This window comes from Ruditapes philippinarum, unplaced genomic scaffold (genome assembly GCF_026571515.1).
Source record: "Ruditapes philippinarum isolate M1 unplaced genomic scaffold, ASM2657151v2 ctg8887_1_1_1_1, whole genome shotgun sequence".
NCBI classification, from domain to species: Eukaryota; Metazoa; Mollusca; class Bivalvia; order Venerida; family Veneridae; genus Ruditapes; species Ruditapes philippinarum.
The window spans coordinates 7907-30849 of NW_026851713.1; the positions used below are offsets into that span (position 1 = coordinate 7907).

At 32.3% G+C, this 22943-nt stretch overlaps 1 protein-coding gene across 1 annotated transcript; it reads left to right on the forward strand.

Moving 5' to 3' along the window:
- Positions 1-1977: 1977 nt before the first annotated feature.
- Positions 1978-22865, forward strand: LOC132737866 (deleted in malignant brain tumors 1 protein-like). Its single transcript, XM_060725236.1, has 20 exons — positions 1978-2074; positions 2811-2870; positions 3385-3544; positions 4050-4210; positions 4565-4726; positions 5070-5226; positions 8626-8783; positions 9027-9198; positions 9697-9866; positions 14448-14606; positions 15053-15215; positions 17426-17577; positions 17812-17971; positions 19117-19310; positions 19617-19773; positions 20287-20447; positions 21151-21318; positions 21609-21765; positions 22108-22271; positions 22687-22865. Exons 2-20 carry the CDS (start codon positions 2816-2818, stop codon positions 22863-22865), a joined length of 3009 nt encoding a protein of 1002 aa, XP_060581219.1. The 5' UTR covers positions 1978-2074; positions 2811-2815.
- Positions 22866-22943: the final 78 nt, after the last annotated feature.

A 22943-nucleotide genomic window follows, 5' to 3' on the forward strand; every position in this document is an offset into this window, starting at 1 on the left:
GACAATGGTTTAAGCGGAAGTCTATAAAAAAATACCCCAAAAAACTAGGCTTTGATCAAATATGTGTTTTAAACATTAAACTATTTACTTAATACTTTCTACCCGTACATCGCCCACCCTAAGCCAACTAAAACGGAGAATTTAATATGCCTTATATGTATTTAATTTTTTAAAAATACGCAATTTCTAATGTACTTTTTTTTTTAATTTGCACTGCTCTCATACAAATGTCAACCAATTATTGTGCCAAAATGAATGAAGCGGAAGTAAAAAATCCCCCCAAAACGAGACTTTAAGCAATTATGTGTTTAAGCATTAAATTATTTACACTTCACTTTAGAAATATTAACTGTCCCATTCTTTATATTGAGCTTCTGATCAATAGGAATTGATAATTATAGTGAGATCTTAATTTTGTCACGAAGACACATAATTTTGTTAAAAACAAATATCTATATACTTACACCAGCATTTAATAATCATTATAGTTATTTAAAATGGTTTGAAAAGCAAATAAAATGACAATTAATCTATTGAATAAAATGAAATAAGAATAATTTGCGAGCATATTTCTGTTTTCAAAAGAATATACATATATATGCGCAGTTAAATATGAACTGAAACGCTTGTATATTTTCGAATCAGTTTAAGTGTTTCTTCATGGTACCAATTACGATAGATCAACATATTTTTCTGCCGTGCGACTACCAGAGGTTTATTAAACACAGGCTGTAAAACTAGTGATTTCATACTTAATTACATAAAAGGTACCTCTGAATGCAAAACGAAGTCACAGTTTCTAAACTAAAAAACGTGTTATCAATTATAATTTCAGTTGCACCTAAAATATCGTTCGACGTATAAACATGCATATTGCACGTAGTGTTTGTAATTTATCACGTTTTATTTTTTTATTTAGCGTCTTCCCGTTCCCACTGAGCGTAAAGTTAGAATAGTAAGATTAGATAAAGAATTATAACATTGTCAAATATTGGCTTTTTGTAGATTTTCCAAAACGATAAACATTATGATAAAAGAACATTGTCTCATTTTGTAGCATAACAACCTTTTATGTGACAATAGTCCTTTTAGTAAAATTTACTGCTCTTAATTAATGTTAGCACGTTCATGTTATAGTTCATCCAGGTTACAATATATAGGTTACTGCACGAAACAAAGATATCATATAAGTTGTTTAAGACTTCTTAAATGTAAAAAACTATGCACTGTTACTATATATATCTTACGCCATGGGAACTTCTTTTATCGTCGTGGTCGAAATTCTTTGTGCATGATGAATCCTTGTTTTTCAGGGCAAATAAAAAAGAAAATCAAAGAAAAACATGTCTGCAGGAGCTTGTTCTTCACTGGATTTTCGCTATATATAGTAGCATTATAACGGTTTCTCATGCTGCAGCAATACAGTATTGCAGTTTCTACGAGTCTAAAAATTTATCAGTTTTTGTAAGTCTATTGATAATCGGAATTTCAAAAGTAAAGATTTTTGTATTAATATTCGGTTTTTTAAATTGTTCCTTATCCTGTTTCTTTTATGCCTTTCCTTCTGTAAAATCTTTTAAAGGTAGCAGGGATAAAAATCAAGATAACGCGTGCTTCTTTCCATATTAATAACGTTCATTTGTAATGTGTATAGGTAGGAAATATGATTATCAAGTTAACAAGACTGTAGCGTTTACAATATTATACTATGTATAATGGCTCATGGTCCAGCTGGTGCAAGACTTAATTATGAGGGTGGAAGTCAAAGACTTTAACTTTCTACGCATCAGAAGTGTTAAACAGATCTTGCAGGTATTAATTCTAACGTGTAATGCAATTATCAATTTGAAGGACTTCCGCTTTGAATAAAACATATTTACATTCAATAATATTTTGTTATGCTCAGTTGGAAACAACCAATGAAATGTTTAATATTTTTCTATCATGTGACAACAAATTACGCATTTATTTATTATATAAGTATGTGTTTTACAAATGCAAATAAAGTAGGCGATCAACTTTGCGTGCAGACATACAATTCAGCATTATGATATGGAGTAGATACTAATTAAAGGTATTTCGTTTCATCAGAGTGTAAAATATTTAAAATATTTTTTTCATAAGAGATTATTATGTTTCAAAACAAAATTATTATATTGGCTGACTAATTTTTGATAATAAACAATTTTAATAATTAACACTTTTAACTGTTGAATATATTTACCATAGCATTCACATTTGCCTTTTATTTTGTATTATACGAGTATTATTTTACATCTGTGTTCGACTTTGGTTTTGATTACATATCTATGACAAAACACGTGACCAGTATTGATCAAATTTTTCATTTATGCCGATCATAGATATGTGATGAGAGTAAAAGAAAATAAAACCAAAATCATGTTATTTGGCTCAGCTTATCAAAATAATGCTCATATGATAGACAAATAAAAGAAATCCTCTTAAGCATGTAAACTATTTTTCTTCTGTCAAATCAAAGGTGATTACGTTTTGAAAGTGACAGATATTTTTGAAGTAAATGCATATACGTATTTGGCATAGTATGGCTTGTAGCCATCGTTTTATTTATTAATTTATTTTGTAATTTATTGTAGTTGTAACAACATAGGTATTTTAAACATTACGAGTACATGGTATACATGTACACTTATTCTCTGTAACTTTTGTACCGTAAATGTTGCAGAAGATGAAACCCATTTTCTTTGAATGGAAATACGATGTATTATCATGTTGCTATGCATGTGTATGTAGTTAAAGTAAAACGAGTCAAAAGAAAATATATTTTACAGTTAAAATGGGCAAGATAAGATTTATGCTGTTGTTTCTGCTGACGTCAGTCCACACAACAGGTAACTTATAATGACTTACTTTTGATATGTCAATGTATATTTTCATTTTGTTTGTTTTGTTGTTATTTGTTCTTGCTTGATAGTAGTTTCAAAACATCGACCAGTGTCAGGCCTGTCAACGTGTAAGCAAATGTTTGGAAATGGATCTACAATTTCTCAACAAAACACTGAAAGGCCTTTTTGAATATGAGTCAAAATTCTATGTATTTGACTAAACAAGTAATATTGTATATCCGCTAAAATTATCAAAGGCGCATTCGTACGAAACCTCAAAGTACCAATCACCTTTCGGTACAATTTTACATTATCTAATTTATTTCGACCAATGTTTAAAAAAAGGACAACGCGTATTTATATTTCAAATTGCCGCTATAAATGTATCATGCGAATAATATATTTTTAGCTAATTTGCTATATACTATTGTAAAAACTCATGGATGCTTCTGTTACAATTTACTAGATAACTTTCGTGAATAATACCTTAAAGTAGATTATCCCTTGTATCAATAATCAGGTGCCGATTATTTGGACATTACTGGAGTAAGACTTGTAGATGGCAATGGTACATTTAGCGGACGTGTTGAGATCAAGGTTGACGGCGTTTGGGGAACAATCTGTGATTACGATTTTGACATGAACGACGCCAAAGTTATATGCAGAACACTGAATCTAACGTATGTTGATTATATTAAATTTTGTAATAATCTCTTCAATATTTTACCTCTCTTTGTTAAACAAACATACGGTATACTTTTCTTTCAGTTGAAATAGAAATAAACCAATTCCTCCTTAGATGGGAACTGCCAGCTAAAAACTCTCCGGACCGCTGCAGAAACCTGTGTAGCCTCCCTTTGTAACTCTTCACCTATTTTTACTATTTACGTCGTACGTTTTAGTTATTCAGTACACTATTCTTTTTTTTGGATAAAATTTTGATAGTTGTATGAACATTCTTGTATCTTTAGAGAGTTTTAACCTTCTTATTTAAGCTTTGTATCATATTTCGAGTTTTCCTGTCAAATGCCTCAATCTTATTTTGCATTTGCATTCTAAACAGGCATGAACATTTGCGTTTATATTATAATTAATAGGTTAGTTTTTGGAACAATGTTTTTAAATGTTAAATAAAACTTAATAGCAAATGCTACGTATATGCTAAAATATTAATTTCCATTTCAGAGCAACATCATTCTTTACGGGAGCACATTATGGGCTAGGTAAAGGACCAGTATTTGCTCAGAGGTTTTATTGCAATGGATATGAAAGTCACCTTAGAGATTGTCACTTCCAACCCAATAGTTTTTGCTCTCATTCACGGGACATTGGAGTAATATGTACAGGTACAGATGCGACTTCTCAGGAAAAATGCTTATAATCTTAAATAGGCGGGAATTTTAAAATTCGGGAGTCACAGATACTTTATAAAATCATATCAGATTTTATCACTTCGGCCAAGGAGTGCATAAATATAAAATGCAATTGAAAAACTTCACTTTTCCTAATTCTTTAAACAAATATAACAATTACAATATTATGATAAGTAGTAAAATATGAAAAGTTTTTTAAGCTACTCAACATTAAGTTAATCAACACTATCTATTTTTAATTCAAGAGGATAATTCGTGAAACAGATAAGTAAAAAAGTAAAATGGTTTGTGATAAAACTATGAATGATCATTTCATTTGACTGACAGAATGTGGGGAAATTGACATCAAAAATGGAATCATTGAGTCAATATCATCAAATGGTTCGGTTCTTACAACCTCTTGTGCTACTGACTACCAGACAAACATGCACACAAGTATATGCCAAAGTAATGGAACATGGTCAAACGACATTACTTGCGCAACATCTGGTGAGTATAAATTATTTTCTAGATTGATAAGTTGACATTAAACATTTAAATAAGGGGCATCATCTAAAAATGTGATTGCATATCTTCCTGTGTGTAAATAAGACAAATTGTTGTCTTTAGTGACAGAATGACCGAGTATTTAACCCGTCGGATTTACCTATAAACTTCTACTACATTTCTACGCTTTTTTGGCTTACGCAGATTGCGCATGCGCGAGAAAATACAACTGCCGGTCGATTTTTCATAGCAACGGACCGCGTCGTAAAAAGGTCTATATCTATCATTGCTTTGGCATTTCTGTTTTAAGAAATATTAATTTTAGGTGTCATTTTTACCATTACAGGATATCCATTGAACATCACTGATATAAAACTTGTTAATGGTATAGGATTAACAGATGGTATTGTCGAGCTCAAGGTCAATGGTACTTGGGGACAGATATGTCGTAACGGCTTTTATAGCAGCGATGCAAGAGTTGTATGCAAAATGCTTGGATTCAAGTAATATATTATATCTGCTTTTTAGAATTCATACGCACATTGCAAGATATTATTGTTTATGGAAAAGAGTGTCCAAAAAAGGCACTTTGATCGAAATGCTGTATTTTCGCACGGTAATTAATCAAATTCTAAGAGTGCTTTGTAAATTTTGGTTTGATATTTTCTGTTTTGATAACATTATTTTTACGAGGGATGATATTTTTACTGTTACTCACAAACTCATGTGTCATTTATTTTATTACCCCGAACAAAATACTGAGATGATCTGAAATTGTCATCTAAATCTAACTGAAACAAAAATAAACCAAGAGAAGCAAAACTAAACTGTCCTTACCTTTTAAGTTTTAAGTGTTCTTTACTGTAGGCCAACTTAGAAGTTTTCTTTTTCTTTTATTCTTTAAGCGAGTGATGATATTTACTAGTCATAAACATACAATAAGCTGTGTTTTATTTACAAAACAAAACACTAACTCATATTTACGGTTATGATCTGTGAAATCTGATCCTTCTCATTTCTGTTTCCAGAATATTGTTCACATGGTTTTTGACATAATAACGATGATATCTTATGTCTGTTAACCATATCTGTAACGTTTCACTGATTAAAATTGTTAAATAATCCTTTGTTGCATGCTTAAATCGTCTGCATGTTCCAGTTTGACATAAAATTATTTATACTTCCGTTGAAAACGGATGTTTACTTTTTTTTACTATTCAACAAAAAGATATTTTGTACGCGAAAAGCACTCCAGGGTAAAAACAAATACATTTTATTGGTGTCATAGTTACTTCAGAGTCGATGAAGGATGTTCTATCGTTGTTAACTTCGAAAATAAGAATGAATCGAGAAAAAAATGGCGGCCATTTTATTTCATTTTAGTTATAGAATAGACCACGTGACCAGATTTTATACTGTGGAAAGTACTGTTACCTATGTAACAGTACAAAATTCTTGGTCACGTGGTACACTTGCATTAACAGTAAGATAAACTCCCAGAGGCCTATGGGAAATTAACATTACGAAAAATGTGAGGGGTAATAAATCTGGTTATATTTAAATATATACGTAACTTCTTTATTTATGGACAGTAAACCCCCGTCATTAAGCTCATACATTTTTTCAAATGTAGACAAACTCTTTTTGTGTCCCCACTTTAGTGACGGGCATTTAGATTTACCCTTGTCCGTCCATCCTTCCGTCCGTCCGTCCGTCCGTGCGAACAAACATTTTGGATTTAGGGGCTATATAACAGTAAACAGAACAAAAGAGAACAATAGGTTCATTCCGTGATTAAAGGGTTTAGGGGCTAGTAGCCCTTAAGAAAACCAAGAAAATAACAAAGAAAATAGCCGCGAAAGCCAAAAGGTTGAAACGTCCGTCCTTCCGTTCGTCCGTTCTCTTTTGTGTCGCACGTAACTCAAAAAGTATTTGACCTAGAGTCATGAAACTTTACAGGAATGTTTATCAGCATGTGTAGTGGTGCACCTGAGTATTTTCGTCTGGAAATATTTAGTATATTTAGAGTAATTGCTCTTGACTTAGTAAAATTTTGCAATTTTCATCTTGTGTCGCATGTAACTCAAAAAGGATTTGACACAGAGTCATGAAACTTTAAAGAAATATTGATCAGCATGTGTAGTTGTGCACCTGGGTATTTTCGTCTGGATTTATTTAGTATTTTTACACTTATTGACCTTGACTTAGAATTTTTTTGCAATTTTCAACTTGTTTTGAGTTATTCCCCTTTGTTCTTTTTAATACTATTTTGTCGGAGCTTATCTCAAACAATATTTGAGGTATCAACTTGAAACTTCATAGGTGAATGGGTCTCGTTGAGGAGGAATGTAGTGCACAAAAATAACAACTCTACCTTGCATACATTTTTAGTTATTGCCCTTTGTAATTTTTCAAAATTATTTTTTTTCCAGAGCATAAAAGCCTTTGAGATATCAACATGAAACTTCATAGGTGCATAGATCACACTCAGGAGATGTGCAGTGCACAAAAATGATAACTCTACCTTTCATAATTTTTGAGTTATTGCCCTTTGTTATTTTTTATACTTAATTTTTCACCTGAATGGAGGATAACTCAAAAGTGTTTGAGATGTCAACATGAAATGTCATAGGTGGATAGATCTTATTGAGAAGGAATGCTGTGCACAAGAATGAAAACTCTTCCCTATACAATTTTTGAGTTAATGCCTTTTGTTCTTTATCATACTATTTTTTTCCGGAGCTTATCTCAAAAAGTATTTTAGGTATCAACTTGAAACTCCATAGGTGTATGCATCTCATTAAGAAGAAGAAGGAGTGCAGTGCACAAAATGATAATACTACCCTGCATAATTCTTGAGTTATTGCCCTTGTAATTTTTCAAAATTTATTTTTGTCCAGAGCATAACTCAAAAGGCCTTTGAGATATCAACATGAAACTTCATAGTTGCGTAGATCTCACTCAGGAGGTGTGCAGTGCACAAGAATAATAACTCTACCTTTCATAATGTTTTAGTAATTGCTCATACTTAATTTTCACCTGAGTGGAGCATAACTCAAAAGTGTTTGAGAAGTCAACATCAATTGTCATAGGTGGACATATCTTATTGAGGAGGAATGCTGTGCGCAAGAATGATAACTCTTCCCTTTATAATTTTGAGTTATTGCCCTTTGTTCTTTTTCCTACTATTTTATCCGGAGCTTATCTTAAAAAGTATTTGAGGTATCAACTTGAAACTTCATAGGTGGATAGTTTTTACTAAGGAGGGGTGCAGCATACAAGAATGATAATACTACCCTGCATAATTTGTCAGTTATTGCCCTTTGTTATTTTCAGCCATCAGTATTCACATAGGTTTCAAATCTGTTATCACATCAGCCATGAGTTTTCATTACCAAAACACCTCTTAAAATTGAATTATTCTGCTCTACTACATACTCATTCTTCCACTGAGCAAACATATTCGGTGGAGGATGGCAATGTTGACATGGCTCTTGTTTTCGATATTTTTGCCCATATAAATGTTTTTGCCCATATTTTTACAGTCTTTTTTTGTGTTGTTCTCGGCATAAGCAAAATCATGTTTAAGTGAGTGTTCACTTTTTAGCATTTCAAAATTACATTGGTCAATGGTGGCATAGAAATTAAGTGTTTGAAGCTATTTCGTATACTGTCGATTTTCTAGAACATGATTTTCATATGACCGTAAAGAACAAAGGAAAACATGCCTTAGAATGTGTTTGTCTCTCCATATCACAAAACTTTTCGTTATTTCTTATTGTTGTAAAAAATTATGCAATAAAGTTATTTTATCATATTTTGTATAATTATCATTTATATAAATAAATGTATAAAATATTATATCAATATAAATAAAAGTATTCATTTTATAAATATTTAAGCTACTGGTTTTACGAAACACATACATATTATGGAAGCACTTCAAACCCTTACCATTTGGACAAACTTGAATGTATAGGAACAGAAGATCATATAAATGACTGTTTATACGACGTCCGGCAGACTTGTTCGAGTAGTTATCCAATAGGCGTTGAATGCAGTAAGTGTCAGTAAAAGACGTGACGTTTGTTATAGTTTTTTGTGAACAAATGAAGAAAAAATTGATGAGCGCACAGTCTGTTTTAAACTTTCAATGATTGAAGCAAATATTATAATTGAAATGTTGTTGTATTAAATCATATTGCTCAGTGAAGAGTTACCTCGTAAGTACTTATGATACAGTGATGAGAGCATAAAAAGGTACAATTATACTGAAATATTGTCACATGCGCTTTTATGACAGGTTATCCGTACAATATAACTGAGGTACGTCTTGTGGAAGGAACAGGTCCGTATGACGGCCGTGTAGAAGTCAAGATCAATGATGACTGGGGTACTGTGTGTAGTAGATATTACTATAATAGTTACATCAGCTCAAATGCAGCCAACACCTTATGTAAATCAATGAATTTAAAGTAAGTATCACGGTAAAATGCATGTTTTATGCTACAAAAATGAACTTTATGGTATGTGACAGCTGTAAAAAGTTGTTCTCTACTTCATATCAGTGTTGTTATTATCTCCAGGATAATTAATTTTGATGAGGAGTTAGTATCACTTAAGACGCGAATGAAATATGTTGCACATTACTGTCTCAAGTATATTGTCTCTAATGCATTAACAGACGCATTAAAACCGATTTTTTTCTTTATGAATCTCCATTTTTCCAGATTTTTGATATAATCAAAGCATCGCAAGACTATGATTTGATTAAGGTATAAAACATAAGGAAGCAAATAAGTTGGTGTTGATTTTCTGTACATCAAATGGTTAAGCTGCTAGCATGATATGGAAACATCTTTATATGTTAATAACGTAGAGCACATTATTTATTTTCTATACAAATGTCATATCAGAGTGAGCCAATATAGATTTTACAGATTTAGGTGTATATGATATATTTTCTATTTTAGATTAACTCACTATTTTACACGTTCGTCTATATACGGGCAAGGAACAGGTTATATCTATGCTGGTTATCTTGGATGTACAGCTACGAATAATCATACCAGTCAGTGTAATGTTCTACCCCCAAGAAAACAATTTTGCTCGCACTATTACGATCTGGCACTGGTATGTACACGTAAGTATTACATGTATATGTCATTAATGTTTGAGTTTTTAAACACAAACAGCCATCGAATTCAAATCAGTCATCAATACACTTATCCTTTTATTTGTTACCGGTACAGAGAAATCGAATTTCGACTACTGACATCAGACGACAAGAAAGACATGTCTATGAGGCTAATGTACAAATATAATGTATTTCAAATTGTATTCAATTATATATTCAACTGTCACGTTATGCTATCACGTCCGAACACATACAATATGAATTTTCTTTCGAGTTAAATCTGAGTTTTATACATGCAGTCAATAATTTTATTGATATAATTGTATCGTACATCTTATTAAAGTTCTCTTTATGCAGATATGTTTAATCACTTTCAAATAATCCTTCCTTTACCATAAGCTAAGATATTCAATAATTTACTCTGTATAAAAAACCCTTATCTTATTGTTTCTTGGTGCAGGTAAGAACACAAACGTGCGTTTATATATTTTATTAACCAGTCACAACTCATTCATACAGAGTTAATAAATAGAGTAGAGTACGTATATTTACTAAGCATGCGCAGTTAACATTATTACTAAAGCATCATTGGAATATATGTACTTATTATGTAAATCAAATACTGTTACAGCTTTTCTCTTTTTCAAAAATAAGAAGATATTTCAAATATTATTCAGTTCAGAATACTCAATCATTAAAAAAATGATGACTAAGAAAAACTAAAAAAAAAACATTAAATCATTATATCAAAATCACAACTGTCGGAAAAATAAGCTGTTACTGGTAATAACAAACATTTATACACAGCCTCACATTTTGTACAGTTTGAATATTATGTAACATAGTCCTTGTATTTCACTGGCATACGAATAAGGCCGTTATTCCATTTATACGGGAACGTGTAGCGTGAACAAGAAGCGCGAACGTGAAAAATCAACCAACGATTTTCTATTGTATGTATTCTTTATCGGCCCGAGCGCGGCGTGAGCGTAAAATGCGAATTTATGGCATGTGACCGTTTAACGCGAGCGTGAAACTGATCGCTACATGTAGTGAATTTTCACGTTCAACCCCGTCATTCACGAAAGGTCCTCTGTCTATGCCAGATGCTACAGAAAACTTATTGAAGCAATCAGAAATTGCCCTATTCTGTAGGACCAGTCCCAAAAGGAGTACAGGACTTCTGGAATAAGTTTAAATCAAAATATAATTCTAACTGTAGCCAATCTATTGACATAAATGATTTCATAAACATTTAAAGAATTGACCTCAGAATTAAAAATTGATGAGTATGTACACAGTGTAGATTTTTTAATGATTTTGAGTCTTATGTTGAATTAAATGAAGCTTTTATATTGACATATTTTCTTTCTCAACAAAAAAAAATGGACGAAACAATTGTTTTCACGCTATCCAGATGAAAGGAATAGCGTGAGCGTGAAAACTCACGCCTCACATTCAAGTTTCACGCTCACGCTAAACGTTCACGTCGCGCTCCCGTATGAAAGCCCCTATCTGGTTTTAATTTCGGATTGTCCACCAGTTGATTTAACGGGAGGTTCAACGGGAGGTTACTCATTACTGCTAGCATTCGTTGGTAAATCAACAGTTTCTTCCCTTTTCCTTCTCATTGAAGTGTTCGTTAGTTTTTCTTATATGAAATGAACGTGTTTGTGGCTTTCTATCAACAATGTCCTTTTCCCAGGTTTTGATTCGTTCCAGGGGTTGTATTCTCACAGTTTCACCGGTTCTTAAACGACCTAACGACTTCGCATTTCTGTCATAATAACGCTTTTGCCTTTGCTTACTTCTGCCAAGATGCTCTTCAATATTAAATGGTATACTCGGTTTAAAATTCAAAGATCTTTCCGGAAGCAATGTTCTAGTTTTTCTGTTCATGAGATGTTGAGCTTGACTGTAATTTGTTGATTTCTGGGGTGTTTTCCGAAAGTTCAATATTGCTAGCATTGGATCCGTGTGAGAATGCTAAGCTTTTTTATGATATGTTTCGCCGTTTTTACTGCGTTTTCCGCCTTTCCGTTGGACTGCGGATATCTAGCTGATGAAAATATATGATTAAAATTCCATTTTCTTTCGAACGATTTGAGTTTCTCAGATTATATAACACTTGCTTGATCGGAGACAAGACGTTCTGGAACTTTATGTCTAGCAAAAAATTGTTTCAGTTTGCCAATGATTTCTTTCGAGTTCGATTCGTATAGCCTGTCAATTTCAAAAAAATTACTAAAATAGTCAACAGTGACGAAATAATTTTTTCCTTTAAACAAAAAGACATCCGTTCCAACTTTTGCCCATGGCCTATCCAGTATATCATGAATGATCAATGGTTCTTTTGTTTGTTTTCTTTCTAAAGATTGGCAAGTGTCACACTAATTGATGTAATCTTTTATTTGCGATGCCATATTTGACCAGTACACACATGATCTTGCTCTTTTCAAACATCATTCAACACCAATATGTGAATGAATTTGACCTAGAATTTTTGACCGCATGGCACATTTATCTCCGCGAAATTTGAAACCATTATCCTCTGATAATTCATCTCTCAGTGCAAAGTACGGAGAAACCTCGTTAGGATGGACACCGTGCCAACCAAAAAGCATTTTTTACATTTCATTTTGAAAATACTTTTGCAGAATTAATTTCAGACAACACATCTTCAACCACTGGTAGCAGAAAATGACTTCTTTTCAAAGCAGTGTTCAAACATTTTGGATCTATACATATTCTGAGCGCATTTGATCTTTTCTTCACAATTACTAAACTTGATATCCAGTCTGTTGGAGTGTTAACTTTTGTTGCTCTTGCTCTCAAGTTTCATTAGTTCTTTTTTAAGTTTTTCTTTCTTTGCAATAGGAACCTTTCTGAGTGGCATTTTCACAGGCTTCACTGTATCATCAAATTCCAAGTGTAATTTCCCCTGAAATCGTCCTTCGCCCTCAAATACCGACGAATATCTTGTTCAATTGCTTCCATAGTTACTTTAGAGTTCTTATAAACACTGACGGGCCAAATGTTATTATATTGTATCTTAATTAAATCCATTTTCTGAATTGCCTCAGATCCTAATAACGGAACAGCCGTATCATTTTCAATTACGATAAACCGCACCTCATATCGTTTTCTTGTCCTGGGATTTTTCTAAACTATTTTTCACGTACCACAAGCTTTCATTTTTGATTTGTCATACATTGATAACGTAACGTTAGTTTTCCTCATTATCTCGTCTCGCAAGTACAACCTTGGTAAAATATTTGCCGTAGCTCCGGTGTCTAATTGAAATCTCACAGTTTTGGTTTTGATTAATTTCTAACATGTTTGCAAAATTTTCGACTGCACCTCAACATCAAAACGTCCTCTTCACTTCCCGACGATGGGCTGAAATTTAAATGTCTCACATGAGGTCTTTCTGATTCCACTTTGTGATGTTTACGCGATTTGCATTCCGAAGCAAAATGATTAAATTTGCCACAAAACCTGCACTTTTATCCAAAAGCCGGACACTTTCCTTTAGCACATTTTTTTTACAATAATTGCACTTTTTCTTTTTAATTTGATCACTTTTGGCAAGCAGTGCTTTACGACTTGCACATCTTCGCCTAGAGATGCATGATTAGACAACGACTTTACTTTTGAGGAAGATGCTTCTGCTGCTCTGCACATGTCTATGCATTTATCTAAGGTCAATTTATCATCCTGTAGTTATTGTAAATTCATAACCCATTATCTCGAATTCCAAGAACTAGCATATCAGTTATTAATCAATTCTCTAAGTCACCATAGCTGCATGTTCTTGCAAATTTCCTTACTTTACTAACATAAGTGTCGAATGTTTCTGTCACACCTTGTACGCACGTGTGAAAGACGTAACGTTTGAATGTCACGTTAGTTTTGCCAAGACAGAACGTTTCGACTTTATCAATGACAATGTCGATATCGTCATTGTCTGTTCATTTTCAAAGTCAAAACTGTCAAATATATCCATTGCTTCAGACCCTATGCATGTTTAAATGTTGCTGCTCTTTGATCCTTTGGTTTGCAATGAAGTCCAGACGCCTTCTCGTAATTAATCCAGCCACGTCCGAATTTCTTTCAGTTTGTTGATATATTTCCGTCTAAATCTAATTTCTGCGGGAATGGAATCAACGATGGCACAGCATTTAATGGGTATGCAGTGGGTGATGGCGGTTCGGCCCGTTTATCGGCACTCATAATTGTGCTGATATGTCTAAATATTAAACTTTTTTACTTTAATTAAAATATTTATAAATCCACCACTATACAAATTATGCTTTAAGAAAAGGGTCGCTTTTAGTCCTTTTTGCGTATATAAGCAGTCTTATACTTCTGACACCATGTTTCCTGGTGCAGGTAAGAACACAAACGTGCGTTTATATATTTTATTTAGCTAGTCACAACTAATTTCATAGAGCAGAGTACGTATATTTACTAAGCATGCGCAGTTAACATTATAACTAAAGCATCAAGGGAAGATCTGTACTATTTATGTAAATCAAATACTGTGACACTTATCAAACTAACGCTTAAAATTTATTCCCAAAACAGCTTGTGGTGAAATTACTATACAACATGGCTCATTTGAATCTTTCAATGGTACCGAAATGACAGCTAAGTGCAACGTTGGATATCAACCAGAGAAAATAACATTTGATTGTCTTGCAAACGGGACTTGGATACAAAATGCCATATGTTCATCAAAATATTGTACGTAGTTTTATCGGTATTTCCTTATCGGAAAAACGTTTGTCTCTTTTTCTATCTACTTATGTTAGCATCGTAAAAAGAGTACACATTTGCGTAGACTTGCTTGCATCAATTAGTTTATGATCTTTTTTTATGGTTTTTGAACGAATAAACCATATTTAAAGTACACTATCATCTTGTTTCCTTACTCCGCTGAATAAAGAATCATACGTATTCGGAAATTCATTCATCATTTATGTTTGAACGGTATTGATAGCTAATGTAAGTGTTACAAGTGTGCAAGAAATTCTATTGAACAGTTTTAATTTTGCCTATGCGTCTATATGAAAACTCCCTAAAACGTCTTCAATGCCGCAAATTTTATCAAGGATCGGTAAAGTACAGTTTACCCTTACTTATTCTCTTGTTTGTGTAATTATTAATTATTAAATATGTTTTAATTATAGCTTATCCGTTAGAAATAGAAAAAAGTCATTTGAAGCTTGTAAACAGCTATGGTCGTCACGAAGGTCGTGTTGAGATTCAAGTTGATGGTATTTGGGGAACCATATGTAGCATCAACTTTACTATAGCAGAGGCGAACGTGATATGTCACATGTTCGGATTAGAGTATGTTTCTAATCATTTTGTATCTTTTTTATTTTTTGAATAAAAAATACTATATAGTTAAGCACAAAAACAGAATAAAACATATTTGTTTTCGGTGTTAGTTGACATTCATTTCATATCGTGAACTTTAACAAATATTTTCAAGAACTTAAAGTTATGCCACACGTGAGAATACTGTTCTGAAGCTCACGATATAAATTTCATCTTACGCTCAAAATAAATATCCTGTACGTATTATATAAATACAATGCAGCATGAAACAACAACGAAGAAGAAATTCACAAAGCATGTTAATCGTTAAGATCGGAAGTTTATTTTCGATTTAAAACAGTATCAAATATTCACTGTTCTGTTGTTCGGCTTCCGTACCGAATTAAACACATAACACATGTAATCGAAGCTACAATGTCCTCTCAATAAACTTGGCGGCTTTGCGTACTGTAATATCAATATTTTTAATCAGTAATTATAATTATAACGTAAATGAAAAACGACCTTTTGATAAACACAACTTATGTTGACAATTTAATCCTACGCGCAGTGTTTGTGAAAGAAACATTAAATAAAACATTGTGAAATATGCGTTTAAAAATCAAACTTATGATTCAGAATATAACTAGAACTATCGCTGAATGCGCTTCATACCCCCACCAATGTCCTTGACAGACTTGGAAAGGTGGTTAAGGGAATAACTTTAGTGGCACAAATACATATACATAAAAAGAAATTATCTCTGGTGAAAAAAGACAAATTGTACAGGTTATAGTATAAATATATATTGCGAAATCATGTTCGAAATAGTTACAAGTAACCTTTCATTTTCCCAATGTACTAAAACAAACAAAAGCAGTGAAGTTAAGAAAATAGCATAATTATGTCAAAATGTTATTAAGAGTGAAAAACTTTGCATACTGAGCTTACTTGTGACACTTCATATAATATAGTTTCAATTGAATTTTTGTTCTGGTTTAATAAATATTGTAGTAAATTAATTTAAAGACATAACTTTGTCAAAATACAATACAAAGTTATCCCCCACTATTTTTAGTTTTGAAACTTGACCTGCATATCTTACTTGCGACACACCGTATATATTTGAAGTTTCAAATGATTATTTTTCTAGCTTTAGAAATATTCAAGGGTAAGATGGATTCTACACATTGCCTAGTTGGGGTGAACGTTTGAGTCAGGTTTGAAGAAAATCCTTCCATAAGTATAGAATTTATAGAGCGGACATGACATATTGTCTAGTATTGATTGTATGTAAATATAAGGACTTAAAAAGGGGCATTACTTTATAAAAATGCAATACAGAGTTATAAAACTTGGCCTGCATATTTGACTTGTAACACTTCATATATATGTTAAGTTTCAAGCAAATAACTGTGCTGGTTTCAGAAATATTCAAGTACATGTTAAAATTTAAGAACATTTTCTATGTCAATTTTTGACCTTCAAGTGTGACCTTCACCTTAAGTCGGCACAAAGGTAATATTGTTTTCTGCATATAACCTTGTTGAGGTTAACATTTGAGTAAAGTTTGAAGAAAATTCTTCCATAAGTATAGGATTTATAGAGCGGACATGACATATGTCTAATATTTGATTGTATGTAAATTTGAAGACATTAAAAAAATATCGAAATGCAATACAGAGTTATGAAACTTGACATGCATATTTTAATTGTGACACTTCATATATATTTTAAGTTTCAAGCAAATACCCTGTCAAATTTCAGAAATATTCAAATACATGTTAAAATTAAAGAATATTTTATAAGTAAATTTTTGTCCTTCAAGTGTAACCTTGACCTTAAGCTGGCAAAAGGGTAACATAGGTTCTGCACATAACCTTGTTGAGGTGAACATTTGAGCCAAGAATGAAGAAAATCTTTCAATTAGTGTAGGACGTACAGAGCGGACACGACATACTGTCTTATATTTGATTGTTTGATATTTGACCTTCTATTGTGACCTTGACCTTGAGCTGACACATGGACAACATTGGTTCTGCACATCCCCCATGTTGAGGTGAACATTTGAGCCAAGTTTGAAGAAAATCCTTTAATTTGTTTACTATTTATAGAACGGACGATAATGCCCGACTAACGCAACAAAGCGAATCCATTATAGCCCAATCAAATTTTGTGGTGGGGGTATAATTATGTACTGTTCTGGTGGAAATTAAACTATGTTGAACTTTTATTAACAGAGCAAGTCAAATGTACACAGATACAGGGGGCGACGGCCCGGTTTTTATTTCAAATCTTCAATGCAATGGAAGTGAAACACACATCAACAATTGTTCTTACGATGTTGAAACTGATTGCTTGTACACACAAAGTGCAGGAGTCTACTGTACAGGTATATTTTTTTCATTTCATATTCTTTTTCTCTGGTGTATGATATGGTTAACATTCAATATTCTATCATTGACGAATAACGCTTTTGGAAGAACTAAAGTCTTATTGCACTATATAATAATAGCCAGTATACGCGACTCAAATATTTTTTTGTTACATATAAAGAAACGTTTAAATAAAAAAGGATCTTTTAAGCGAAAAGTCATTGACTCAGATGTGTTATATAATATTACAGGGTATCAGCTGAATATTACTGGATGGCGACTGGCGGGTACAAATGGACCTTATCATGGAAGAGTCGAATTAGAAGTAAATGGCACATGGGGAACAATCTGTTCGCGAGGATTCGGTGGCTGGCATTCAGCAAATGTTATATGCAATATGTTTGGATTACAGTAATTATTCATGCTTATTTCAGACTACTCGTTTTAATCTACCGGGTCTTCAAAGAGAAAAAAGGAATTAGCCCCTTGAAAAAACTGTAATATTGTTCTTCATTACAAAGAATGAAATATTTAATGTCTTTCTCTCTCAACAAAGAAAATAACTCTCAACAAAGAAAATAAAATTGTTATGAATTGCTACCTTGCAGATATAACAACTACGAGTGATGTCCGGAAAGTTCATATACATGTTCATTTTTTAATGTAAAACAATACATACGCTGTACAAATTTTGCCAGCATAAATATACATATCTAGCGAACACATTAAACAAAAAATTACTGAACTGTGACTCACGTTTGTATTTTAAAAGTATTTACATACAACATTTATACATCATCATGGAGCACTTAGACAACGTCAACGGCGTCAAATTAAATTCATTTTTACCAACTATTTAATTTCTTCCGATTTCATCACCCATGGCTGACGTACACTTAATACATGTTATGTTCCTTTGCTATTACTTCATGAATTTCATATTTAAAATTATCATTAAAAATAAAGATGTCACTGGTTCCCATACTGTGTGTGAGATGTCTGCCTTTTTCAAAAAATGTCGTAACGCAATCTACAATATTTCGGGGCCATGCTACTTTTGGTCGTCTGGAGCGCTCTTATACCAAATTCTGTCATCACCGCTTCTTAATTTTGTTTGACATTTAAACACAAGTTGCCTTTAACATTTTACGGTTGATTTTGTTTTTAAGTTATGAAGTTAAATATCATAACGTTGCTCCGTCCGTGAATTTGACGACATTTTTGCAACACAAATTTACGCACCTTCATTGCCTATAATCGCCGTTCACAAGCTGTTTATTTACGTATGACGTCATAATTTAAACTAAATATCATGTAATAGTATCATATGATGTCACAAAATTAAAACGAGAGATTGCATTAAAATTGTAACTTTTAAAAACTTATTTTTCGAGTAGCTATTATCATGAAATCAAAGTGCTCCGTGATTCGTTGATCATGTTGCCATGGTGATCGGCGCTTTGCGAATATTACTGTCATCATGTTTTTTAATTTAGAAATATGTAGCAGATATATACTTTAGCATATTGATATGACTGCTGATAATACTTTTATAGCCTTGGCTACAATCTTCCCGGACAGCCCTCGTACTATCATAGTGCACAAAATGGACAAGGAGAAGGACCGATATACATAGAGAGTCTATACTGTGCCAGAACATCCGATACACATATAAACGAATGCAGATATGTTGCAAACAACTACTACGGTGCATGTTCGCATGCACTAGATTTGTCAGTGAAATGCTATGGTAATGTCACGATTCGTTAACGTTATTCATTTTCATATTAATTGGTTTACGTTTCAAAAAATGCAGATTGCTAAATAGATTTGTCAATGAATCATTAGCTTATAATCATATAAAATAGTAGGTTTTATGAAATATTATTTATTAAAGACAGCTATACACTGCGATTTTGCATGACAATGAATCAATTGTTTGTACATCGAGCGAGTAAAACATATAGATTTAGTAAGCCTTTTTTTCCAAAAAAATATATTGTATACATTTTGATAGACATATTCATATTGTTACATAAAAGAATTTTATTATTAGGTCCGTTTCTGAATATAACGGATGTGCGATTAACAAATGGAACAGGGTCTAACGATGGTAGGGCAGAAATCAAAATTAACGACACTTGGGGAACTATTTGCGATTCCAATTTTGCTTTAAGAGATGCGGAGGTGTTTTGTAGCATGCTTGACCTAAAGTAAGTTACCACAGTTATATAAAAATCAAAAAGAAAATCGTGTTTACTTTGGATGAAAACGATGAAAAAAGATCATTTGTAACAGAATGTAACTTGTACACACATATGGGCTTTTTTGTAAACATTACCTACGGCTGATAGAAGATTTTCTTCTCTATATATTTCCTGGGAATATCTTCCAAAATATTTCAAATGTTAGAGAGATGACAACAAATTGTGAATAAGAATTATACCAGTTTGTTTTGGAAATTATTTCCTAATCAGTACATATTTGTGATTTATCATGTAAATGTATGCCCTTTACAAATGATACAGAAAATTCTTGCAATTCAAATATTGGAATAATCAAAATTATGGTTATTAAAAATCGTTTTAGGACTTCAAATATTGTTCTTTAATAAATTAAAAAAACCTTTATATACTCGAATAAAAAATGTTCATAACTTTTCTTTTGTCATTTACTCGAGAAATAAATATGAAAATGTTTAAGTATTTCTTTTTTAAAATTACTAGGGCGGTGAGATTCTTTACCGGGGCATTATATGGAGTAGGAAGGGGGCCTGTTTATATTGATCAACTTTTCTGTGATAGTTATGATGTTGTTCTAAGTGATTGCCAGTATTTGTTTCTTAATGAATGCAGTCATAGCAGAGATGTTTCTATAGTATGTAATGGTAGGTCATTTTATTGTTTTTGTTTCTTAATAAGTGTGATCATCTATTGTAATGGAATATCTGTTCATCGATTCTGTTGCTTGATAACACATCTGCGGATGTTTCTCATTTAAAAGTTTTACCATTTCATGTTTAAATGTTGAATTCTGCTTAAGCCGGTGCTAGCGGCGTGGACAGTAGTTTACACTTTACAGTACTGTTTATGAACAGGCTCAAACAAACTGAGCCTGCAGCATTTCAATTTTGCCGTTTTCTACTAACATTAGGGAATTTTTTTCTCTATTCTCAATTTGATTAAGAACATCTACAAACTGCTTCTTTTGTGTAATATGATTATCTGATTTAAAAACGCTGTCTGTATTTTAGATAGTGCTAAATATGTGCCTAAGATAATTAGTAAATTCATCTAAGGGAATTCAAACTCAAGAAAATACTTAGTTGGTAAAAAAAAGATCTCTCAATCAACAGCTTATTGAAACTTAAGCCTATATAATTCTTTTGGACTTTTCCAAACAATGCAGCTAGTGAGCATTGAGAATTTTTTCTGATTAGGTCTGTAAATGAGAGATTCTAAATAAACTATATGACTATATAAACTCCTGAATGACGGTATTATAATATAACTCATGTTATTATTTTAGTAAATGAAGAGCCGGAACAAGTATATAACCTTAACATTTAATATATATTCTATTCATTTAAGAGTGCGGGGAGCCAGACAACTCTCATTGGGATGCTGGATATTTTACATACAATGGTTCAACTTTGTATGCTGACTGCTCCTACTATAAAACATATTTAGGCATATTAAAGATGACTTGTGACAATAATACACAGACATGGAAAACAGAAGGAGAATGTCAAGAATACGGTATATACAAAATTAATGCACTCATTGAAAATGATTAATAATAAAATGGCTTTAAAATCAATTGCAAACAATCATGATGTATTGATTAAATGAGAGATAAAGTAATAAAACAAAACCATGGTTGTTATTATGACAAGTAACATTTCTTGTTACAACATAATTGTCAGAAAGTAAGAATGAATGAATGAATGTAACCGAGTGCTGGGAGCAAAATAGTAATATTATTTTTTTTAATTTAATAAATGTATATTTCAAAAGAAATAACTGCATGAAGGGTTACTTTTTTTCAGGATATCCATTAGATATCACTGAAATAAAACTGTCAGGAGGGAACTCAACGTCAAATGGTAGGGTGGAAATAAAATCTTTTGACACTTGGGGAACAGTATGTGACCATGGTTTCGGTAAAAATGAAGCCGACACAATATGTGCAATGATTGGTTTCCCGTAAGAAACAATTATCTATTTCTTTTATTGAATATCAAAAACATAATGTTGAATATCAATAAGGGATACAGCCAATGCTTGAATGCATTGCTCTCAAGAATGATCAAATTGTATTTTTGTTTAAATGTCTCTTAGAAATCTTAATACATGTACTTGAAATTCTCTTAAAGATATACATACATGTACTCATAACTATATGTTTTATTATTTCTAATAACAATTTACTTGTACAACACTAAATAGGCGTAAAAGCTTGAAAGTCAAACGAAATTTAATTTATCATTATTTTGACACTCTAATCAAAATGTAGCTCCATCAACATACGCAAATATTTGTTTCCAGTCCTGCGGTCTCATTTCTCCACGGCGCCTACTTTGGCGAAGGTTCTGGTCCAATATTTGTTGATGACTTACAATGTGAAGATAATGCTACACATATCAACAATTGTAGTTACGACACCTATGATAATTGCTATCACTTCAACGACGTTTCTGTTGTTTGCACTGGTAAGAGCAATAAATTAAAAAAGCTACTATTAGGTATTTCAAAGTTTTGTTAAACGAAAAAAATTAACATCATTTGACAAAGAGTATGCAAGTAATTTTTTCAAGAATCATCACAAAACGTACCGTTTTCCATAGCAATTTCCCATTTTTCTGACAAGAATTTTGCAAAGCCAATAAGAAATTCATATATACGCTGTAGATATGTTTTGTGCAGTTCAAATTGCCGGGCTTAGTGCCTTACTCTTATATTGTTTTAGTCTTATATTTATTTCCGTTTTCATGATTTTGTTATACATACAAATGTTTTTAATTAATTCATTTCACATGTAACACATTTGTAGGTATTACAATGAGGTATCATAAAATACTTGCATTTATTAAAATGTTAATTTTTGATCAAAGATTTGTTTTTAAGAATGCCCCTCACCAAAGCCTACAAATGGAAGCATAAATTCCTCATCTACACATTACCTTGCTGCTGTGACCGTCACGTGTGACGACGGATACAATTTGATTGGTGATTCTGAAATACGTTGTAAACTTGATGCGACATGGAGCAGCAGTCCAACTTGCAAATTGATAGGTATGCCATAAGATAATCAGCTATCCATCGAATGATCGTCGTTTTTATCAGTAACATACGGCAAAAGTTAAATGATCTAGATATTATTC